The sequence below is a fragment of the Morone saxatilis genome, unplaced genomic scaffold (genome assembly GCF_004916995.1).
Source record: "Morone saxatilis isolate NCDOM2014 unplaced genomic scaffold, NCSU_SB_2.0 Contig21, whole genome shotgun sequence".
In the NCBI taxonomy this organism is placed as follows: Eukaryota; Metazoa; Chordata; class Actinopteri; family Moronidae; genus Morone; species Morone saxatilis.
In genome coordinates, this window is record NW_023339774.1 from 17761047 (window position 1) to 17771369 (window position 10323).

At 38.2% G+C, this 10323-nt stretch overlaps 1 protein-coding gene across 1 annotated transcript in view; it reads left to right on the forward strand.

Annotated features, from left to right (window-relative positions):
• The window catches only part of zgc:63972 (protein CutA homolog), an 8664-nt gene extending 2478 nt beyond the window's left edge, over positions 1–6186 (forward strand). Inside the window, exons 4-6 of the mRNA XM_035668118.1 lie at positions 554–599; positions 700–749; positions 4417–6186. Coding sequence (XP_035524011.1) covers positions 554–599; positions 700–749; positions 4417–4519 — 199 coding nt within the window. The 3' untranslated portion in view covers positions 4520–6186. The remainder of the gene's footprint in view (positions 1–553; positions 600–699; positions 750–4416) is intronic.
• The last annotated feature ends 4137 nt before the right edge of the window (positions 6187–10323 follow it).

A 10323-nucleotide genomic window follows, 5' to 3' on the forward strand; every position in this document is an offset into this window, starting at 1 on the left:
GGGGGGGGGCGGGTAGCTGAATAGAAAAAGGCAGCGTTAAAACAGAGGTTCAGCCTAAAAATAGATGATGTGGTTGGATTAGTTTAGGGGTGAGGGTGGTGATGGAGGTGGTTTTACATGTGTGAGTGCAGGTGTGAAATGAATGCATTTCAGTTATATCCAGGTTTATTTAGACGTCAACATTTATTTTGACATTTCACATGGAAGATACTTAAATATGGGTTCTCAGTTTGTGTTTGGCTGTCTGTCACAGTCCACAAAAAAAAGCACCATGTTTGAAGCAAAGAGACAGTTTTGCACTTGACACCATGAAAGCCTCTCGGGAACAGTTTGACAGTATCCCTGTAAATCACTGGCCATAATAAATGGTTGGGCAAGGCTTAAATGCTGTGTTCTGTCAAATCATACAGCTTTTCAGGAACAGGTTTTTACCTTTTTTTAAAGGCTCTGTATCATGCACTGGTACTTGTAAGTCCCTATTAATTTGCAGTCCTTCACGTACATGGGTAGTATACTGTACATTCCTAATGTCTTGTGTTTTCTGGCTCTTTAGGTACTACTGGAAAGGGGAAATCCAGGATGCAAGTGAAATTCTCATGGTAAGCTTACTGAGAGAGTCCCTTTGTGATCAACATGCATTCAACAATCATATTTAAACAGAAACCAGAACTGTAAGATAAGACGTACCTGTTGTTGCAGCTGGTGAAAACAAAGACCTCGAGGATCCAGCAACTCATAGACTGTGTGAGGTGAGTGGTTGTTTTATGTAAAGGTTATTTCAGATGATTGAAAACTGTACTTTAAAATACTGTTCAAGTTTCAGACTAACTCATTGCTTAACATGCTTAATATAACATGCATTAAAGGTTCATTCCATTTATTATCATTTATTGTTTACTTAAAATGTCCTTACTTCACTGAAGAGGTGAACAAATAGTACTGTGCCACTGTACTGTTCAACAAAAGCAGTCACTGTGATCAAACAATTAGGATATTTTATTCATAAAAAGCACATTTCATTATATACTAGTGTTCCAATTTACTGTTGCTGTGTGTTAGAGTAATTGGAGGAAGTAGGACAGGATTTAGTTGTTTCAGCTTGAACATTATTTTGAATAAAACATCCACATTCAAAAGCAGATTTTCCTCATTTTTTTAAAATAATTGTTTGATCGTAATTTGTAACTCATTGTTTGAATAATTATGAAGTAGAATTGCAGAAGTTGGTAGATGCTTTAACTATTGGGATGCCAGATGCAAGTTCCCATATGTTACTTAAAATACCATTCAACGTCATCAAATTAGCTTTTAGGCATTAATCATTTATGTCTTCTCATTTGGCCATTTGTGATTTGTGAGTTGTTAAAATTGCATCTCTTACAACATAAAGTACACAGACTTTAGGTAATGCATTCTCAGAACGTTGGAGGATTTCAAAGCACTACCTCCTCTAGGTATACTGGGAAGCAACTCCTTATGGTTGCTGCTTCCTGCTTTGCTACAGTCCAAATGCTCTCCTCACTTAGCTTAGACACTCTCTGCTTAACTGTTATTTTTGCTACTTTTTCTTACTTTTTCCTACTACAAAACCGTAACCGTAATTTAACCCAGTAACTTAAACAGCAACCTAGTGAACGACTGACAGAATTGTGCCCTAGAATGCACTGTGCCTCTCTGTTCATCAGACTCGATAAAGTGCACGGACTGTCATAAATTGTTGCAGAAGATTGCTGTACTCAAGACATGGATATTTGAACGGAAGAAGTCTTCTGAACTCCACAGCACTCTGCCAATGTCTTCTGCTGGTGGTTTGGCTCATCAGAACTCAGCTCAAAAATATGTAAATGGACAGCTTTCTCTAAATCACTTCCAAGACTCACTGAAACAAAACCGGTGAATTCATGTGCTATGAATGGGGTTTCTGCCTGCTGGGATAATCTAGGTGCAGAACCTAAAGATAAGTGCAAGACTTTACTCCCACAGAGGGCAAAAAAAGACAGATTCAGTTCAGCCAACTTCGACTCCTGGCGGGAAGCCAAGGGGGGGGCATAAACACAGACCACAGCCACAACTGACATTACAACTGGGAAACAGGTTTGAACCAAATCTCCATGAGACAGGTGTTGAGAGGAAAAAGCTTTGTGGAAAAAAATTCATCTGAAGAGTCAATTTAACATCTGACTGTAATTACAGTGAGAGACACCGCTATGATAAATAAACAAACCCAAAGTAATACAGTGATATTTTCAGAGAGAATTCAGAACTGCCAAAGCAGGATGCCACTAAACTGTTCAACTGTCTGGAAAAACTGAAATCCGAGTTTTTTTAGTAGTGGCCCCCCTGCCAATGGTCAACAGAGCGATCAACAGGTTCAGCAGACTCTTATCACGGAATACATGGCTCAGCAAAACCTGCGGTCTGAAAGGGATCTTCTATATTGATAGCTGCAATCTCTTGTGGTTAAAGTACTGATGGACCGTTTTCAATTCAGCCTGTGACAACCAACGGCCAAGTCTAAGATGGTGTGCCCTGATACACAGCAGCTTCAGCACCATGAAGACAAACATCACAGCCTCAATTTCAGCGTGTTGACAACCAGCTCGTGGATCAGTCTTCTAATTCCTCCTCCCGGCATTCTCCCCTCTCCCCTCTCCACTGAACTAAAATGGAAGTGCTGGTTAACGCTGGCATTAAATTCACCCCCCCAGTCACTGCCACAACTGATGCCTCCACCCTGCCCAAGCACATTCTGTAACACCAACTGTGCCGATAACAAAGACAGAAGAGAAAAAGATGGAACAGTTCAGCTCAGATGAGAGACAAAGGAACTAAATGTGGTGTTAATGGATGTCAGTAAGCTGCACTGCTTTATCTCGAATCACCGCAATTCAAATCAACACCAAGGACATCCGCCTGACTGAGCCAACACACAATAAGGGGCCCACTCAGGGCTTTATCATCTCCAAGGCTCCTAACATTTCTAAGGTTATGGTGACTGATGTTGCTCTTTTTGACCAGTCTTGTGTTTTCTTTGATATAACTCGCAATCTTAATGGCATCTTAATCATAATCAAACAATAGTATATCACTGAAAACACCCGTCAAATATTCATTCAGGCTTTCTCTTTGATGCCTGCACCCACTTTGGTCTCAGTCAGTGATCTTGTAGATAATTTTGATTCTGAAATTACAAATATTATTGATAATAATAAATATTAAAAATTATTAAATAAATATTATAGACTGCTCTTCTTAAGGTCTTGAATGACATCCACTTAAAAACAGACAGTGGAAAGGTTTCAGTCTAATTATATCTCAGTGTTGCCTTTGAGCATTGGTCGACCTTAACGTATCAATAGAAAGACTGGAAAACAGGATAGGACTCTGATCTAGAGTCCCCCAAGGCTCCATTCTTGGCCTCTTAATTTTATCATGTACAGGCTCCCACTGGCACAGACAATAACAAAATATCTTATCGTAATTATGCAGACATAGGCACATATTTACATAACGATATCACAATGTGACTAAGGTCCCATACAATCACTGAGTAAATGCATCGAACAAATCAATTTTTCTCCAGTTAACCAAAGATAAAACTGAAACGATCTTTGGACCCAAAGACAGAAGGATTAAAAGTCAGTGCTCAGCTTCAGTCACTAATGTTAAAGGGACACTTCACCCATTTGCATTAAGCTTTGTATCGTTAGAAACCCAGTCATATTTTTGAATGGTCGTGCACCATTCCCTCATTTTCCCCTGAGAACGGAGAAATACGGAATATTTCAGTGTTGCAACTTCCTGCTAATCCAATGAATAAAAAATGTCATTTGCAATCACTGAGAGAAGCAGAAGTCTCATATCATTTGTAGAGGGAGTAGACTACCAAACAACTCTATTCTCCCCATCAAAAGAGAGGCACCAAATTAAAATTATGACAATTCGACATACATAGAAATATAACACACATTTCAATAAAGAATTAATGTTTCCACGGGTGAAATGCTTGAAAGACCACAAACAAAGCCAGAAATCTTGGTGTAGTCATGGATTCCTAAATTCTAACATCCACTTTAAGACAATTACAAAATCAGCCTGCTATCACCACAAGAATATATCAAGAATTAAAGAACTTTCATTTATCTTTAGTGGGGTCGACTAATGTGATTTAGTAATGTCTTTAAAAGTCTCTCTAAAAAGTTGATTATACAGCTGCAGCTGATTCAGAACTCTACACGTTTTTAATTCAAAACTTAACAGGAGTTTCATGCAATATTATTAAGTAAAAAGTGGAACTCTTTACCTTCTATTGTACCACTGAGTAATATCTAATTCCTTTATATTTGTCTTTTAATTGCCCTTAGTTTTGTCTAATCTGACATGTTTAGGGTTTGTGTTTGTGTGGGTCACTTCAAGGTTCTTCCACCCTTATGCAAACCCAGAAGTCCTCAGCTTCCCGGTGGAGGACGGCAGTCTGGCTTACATGAAGTGGATGGATGAAGCAATTCCAGATGACTGATACATCATTAAAATCAAAGCCAATCTCTGTATGGACAGCAGCCGAACAAGGAAGCTGAGCCATGTTCACAGGCTGTTGTTTGAAGGCTTTGGATTGAAGGGTACCGCTATGATGTTCTCAGTTAACTCTCACTCGTAAAACTGAACTAGCATGGCTTAAACTGACCGTGAACAAAGTTTTAAAAATGGATGACAATTTAAACAGCCTGTCGTAGAGTAAGTATGAGTGAGAGTCCAAAATTTACAAAATGATAGACAAAATGGAGGAATCACCTCTCTGTCTGATGTATTATTTGCCCACACCTCATTTTATACATTGTTTCAACACTTATACAGATAACACTTACCTTTAATAGCAATGAACTTTGAGTATTTTGCGTTTGATGAAACATGCTCTCTTGTCCTGCTTTTTTAATGTATTCATTTAAGATTATCACTCTTAGGTAGCCATTAAGGTTTGCCTTTAAGGCATGTTTAACATAGTAATAGTTTGTGCTGGAACATATGGTACATCACATGGTATACTGTAGCCATGTACTGCTTGTCCTTGAACATATCATTACCTATACTGTAACATATCCTTTTACTATATTTATTGTTATGAATTCAAAAGTCAAACGATTTTGTAAAGCTGTGATCAAAGACAAGTAAGCCTTCCAAGAGAAACCTGATCAGCACCTACAGTTCAATAGGTTATTGATCTGTCAGGCTGTAGAAGATTTCCTTTATTGAAGCAAAAGACGCAGTAAGCGACACATAACTGTTGGCCTTGTGTGCTGTATGTATGTTTAATTACAAGGGCATCACTGCTGAATCTTAGTGCTGGTCTGCTCCAGGTTAGCTCAGCTTGTACCAATAAAACATTTACTGCTACCTTGTATAACCTCAAATAAAGCTACACAGAGTTGCTGAGAATAAATTAACAAACAGATATGAATGATAGCATTTGGCAGCATTGTGCAAGTTGACCCGGTTTCCCACTTGTATTTCTAATCACTTAATTCTAATCTGTTGTGATCTCCGCAGGAGTAGTCTTGCAAAAATAAATCTTTAATTGGATAATGAAAACAAACTAATTTGTTAATCAGCTCACACTTGCACATCTTGAGAGCATCACAAGTCTTATTATCTGATACCAGGAGATGTGGTACATGACCACAGAGATGGCACATACATTTTGTTGAATTCTATTATGCCTGTACATTTTCTGTTATTTAAATTTCAAAAGGAACTTCAATATTCTAAAATACAACAGATCTGCCAGTTATACCATGCCATATTTGTTGTTATACAGGTCAGCCATGCATGCTTACCTCTAACAAAAATACACACTAAGCCTCAGTCTGCAGAAAGCAGTTCCGGCATGAGGCCCCAACAAAGGAACTGCAGACATGGTTTAGTCGGGTGTTGTGTCTATGGAGCCAAAATAATCCTCCCGATCAAGTCCAGAGACCAGGTCATTTGGTGGCAGTGTGTGTGTGTGTGTGTGTGTGTGTGTGTTGCGGGGGGGGTCTTTTGCTTCAATGCTTATGTATCTATTCACATCAATGTGTATGTACAGGATGTGTGTACAAGCCATGTTTAAATATGCCATACATACTTAAAGGTACTTGCGTGCCTTTGTAAGTAGCTATGACCAACTGGTGAACAATGACATGTAAAATAAATATTGCAATTCATCATTGCAAAAACTGAAAAAGCATCCTGCAATTTGATTAAATGTTCACTAGATGGTGGTGTTTCAATATACATAAACAAACAAATGCAACTGTTAATAGATATTTATATGAGAATCATAGTGGATTATTATAGATTGCATGTCATTCTGCTCATTTCCCAATCCAATAAAATTCTAGTATGTTGCCATTACTACTCACTTGCACTCCTGTCCTACCAAGAAGTAATATGAAAGGTTTTAGTGCAGCTTTTCTCCTCTACTTCATATGAAAGCAGATACTATAGTGAGTTAGTATGCCGAAGTGTATAATAATTATTGGTATTATTATTATTATTATATTATTATTATGATATATATATATAGTATATATATATATATATAAGTATACCAACCTTGATAAGCACAGTTGCTGTACATCAGATACATAGTTTTCACTACTCTAAATAATACTAATCATGCACCTCGTATAGAATCTCACTTGCTTACAATTAATTATTTTCAACTGAATCCATCTGTACTTCTGTAAAGACCTTCTATGCAGTACATTCAAAGCCTAATTGGTTGAGACAACTAAGAAAATACTATATATATATATATATATTCTTACATGAATATTATCCAAGTTGTGTAAACACAGAGCCATATGGCTGGCTCTTTTTCTTGTGTGTCATTAAATTCTCCATGGGATTCAGAGTTAGGAACAGGATAATTAAGAATAAGCTCTAAGAAACAGACGCTGATAACATGCTCCCACTGAGCAATTCAATAAACTGCGGATATTAACACACACACACATGCACACACACACACACACACACGCACACAGCTATGTGATCCAGCAAGGCAAGGGCAGTGAGTGAGTGATTTTTATAAACTTTGTATAAATTGGCTATCAAGCAAATGTGTAGCTTTTATAAATATATATATATATATATATATATAGCAGCAGTAAGATTAATAGTTTTTCTCTAATAATTTAACTAAATGTTCTAGCTTTCCCAACACAGTTGACATCATCTCTCGACATTACAAACCATTAAAAAAAAAAAAAGTTTTACAGACAAATGTTTCATTTTCGTTAACAGTACCATTATCACATCCATTAAGCATGCCTGGCTTTTTGTTTCAGTTTACATTGTGTTGCTTTTACAAAAGTTGTTCTCTAGTGTGTCTAACAGTGCTATAACAACCCAGGTTCAGGTCATGGGCAAATGCAGGTTAGGAACTCAAACTTTACTTATGACACCTGCCATGGACTGTAAGCAACTGTAAACTAACAGTTCTCTCTCAGCACAGTGGCCTGTCATTTTCATGAATGGATAAAAACAGGCCCCTGACACAGTTCTATAAGTAAACAACAATTTAGAGAGGTCAACATGGTGCAAGTAAACGCCTTTCAAAAGACTATAGGAGCTGCTTTTGTGAAAAACGAGGTCAGTTTGAGAAAAGGCTCTCTTGCCAGACCTACATAGACATAATGTACTATTGCTTTTATAATTTAGTTTGTTTAACAGCACATTGAGCAATCACGTGTTGATTTATGTTTCTGTAAACAATCCCATTTTCCCTATATTCTCTTGCAGACATTCGAGTCCAAACCTTGAATAAGTACAACATGGTGTGCAAACTGTGACAGAATATTAATAGATAAACAAACTAAACTAAAAAGAAAATCAAGTTACATGACATGTAATGACATTCACATGCATTTACATATTATCTCTTAAACAGTACATCCTGCATTCTCCGCTTGTGTTTAGTACAGATGCCTGGATCAGGGCTGTATTCACAATAAATGACCAAGATTTGCTAATTGATAGCATGAGAGGTAGAAGAATTTACTTCCTGTGAAAATAGATTAAAAACCATGAGTGTTCATGTATTTTTGGGTGCAATGTAAAGTATATTACCGCTCTTGTAGTCACCTGATCTGGGTCACAAAGCTAATTTGGTGTCTCATTGAATTGTGTAGTATAGTGGTGAGTCAAAAAGCATTGTCAAGATGAAATGATTACTTTGAGCACTTGTATTGCTACTACTGGATATAGGCAAAGGATTGTGGCTGCAGTTTTGGTGACTAGAGATCAGTGCAATCCTGGTGAGAGAAACAGAGTGGCACAATCTGGAAAAGGGGCTTTGAGCAGGCTGAATACATTGTAGGTAGGAGGAATATTTTAGCGGCTGACAGTTTACTAATGGGCTGGGAGCCCTGATCAGCTACTCCAGGCAAAAAAAATTGCTCTTTCTTGGGGAGGTGCAACATAATTATGCACCATCCGAGGCAAATGATCTACTTTTTTAATCTAAATGCATATTTTAGAATAAAATTATATATTTGCTGCCTTCTTAAAAAGTTTTGCCTTCACAAAAAATGTAATGTGTATTAAATAAAATGCCTTCACAGTTAACCAAGATGGAATTTTTAAATAGGTTGAGAATGAGCTTTTATATTTAACACAGAATGGTTCACAAGGCAGCCATGTTTACGGGCATATTCTTGCCTGCCACAGAGGAAGAGGAGGTTTGCTTTAGATAGCTAACAAATAATAGCATGTATGAAAGATGAATGACATGCCTAATGAGCAAAGAAAACAGGACTGTAAGAAACAGTGACGTTAAAAACTTTGGCAGACGGCAGACAACAAGGAAGAACACAGGTGTGACCATTTTAAGCACTGGAAATGGACAGAGGACTTTGAAGTGCTGCAGAGTTGGACAGCTAACTAACCAAATTATTCTAAGCTGTTTTTAAGAGCGAGTAGGGACCTTTTGTGAAATCCATGGAAAAAAGTTACTGCTCCTTTAAAAAGGTACCCAGCCATGCATAATGACATGTGTGTTAGCAGCCACGCATAATGACATGTATTAGCAGGCGTGCATAATTACACTGTTTTGGAACATTGCTTAAACGATAAACTGCAGATTAAATACAGATAACTGACCTGGTGTCATCTAATGGCTACAGGGTTTTAATGAAGTGAAAAAGAAGACTCTTTCATCTTGCAAGCAGTCAAGGACAATATTATTAAGAATCTCTGACTCATCTAACCACCTATAGACTTTGCATTTTAACACGTAAATGAACACAAAGTGAAACGAGGAAGACCTACAGTTTGATTTTCACACTCATGTTTGCAGTTTGTGGTGAGCCTTGCAGGTTTTAATATGGTAGAGTGAGTGGATTTCTTGTCTTCTCTCATGTAAACATGGTGGCATTTCGCCATTCACTGGACGCAAATTCACTAAAGATAAGATCTCACGCAGCCAAACAGATGTTGTGGTACATGTAAGCTTTGAACTGGCTTAGCGTTCTCTGCGTTGCAAGGTTACATGGAGGGGAGGGAAGAGTAATGGCTCAGTGCCCGAGTGAGTAAGCCTAGACACTAAAGGTGATTGCTTTCTTCCTTTCCTCAACACCTCCTCTTCTTCATCCCTCCCTCCTCATGCTCCTCCCATCTCCCTGCCTCTTTGCACCTCATAAATCTCCATCTGCACCACATGTGTTTTGTGTACAGACATACACATCCACACGCGCAGAAGATGAGAATGAGAAAAATTTGAGAATGAAAATTGGGGACATTTGGTGAGGTAATAAGGGAGCTCATTTCTTCTCCCATACCTTCCTCCTGGCTCTGCTGGCTCGCTTGCTCACTCCCTGAGCTGCTACGCGGACTCCGTCATCAAAACACACAGTGAGGCGTGCTGGCTTGCTCACTCTCTGTACACACACACACACACACACAGTCTTTCACACTGGAGCCAACATTCAAGATGCAGCAGCAAGAGAGCATGTCTTCTGATTCCCTGTCAGGTAAAAAATGCAAAATTAGATGTGTATCTCTGTCATCACTCCCTTTTCCTGCATCATTATCCATCTCGTTTCCCTCCTTGCCCTCCTTTCACTGTTAAATGACACATTCTTATTTCCTCTCTCTTGTTTCCCTGGTTTCTCTCTCCCATTCTCCCTTTCTGTATCCATCTGTCCATGTTTCTTTTTGTGTTTCTTTTCCTCTTATGTATGCCCATGAGTACAGGTGTCTTGCTTTAAGGGGTGATAATGACTGTTATTGTAGAAAAACAGGAGGTGTACCTTTTTCCATATGGCAGCGCTGGAATGAGTGCATTAC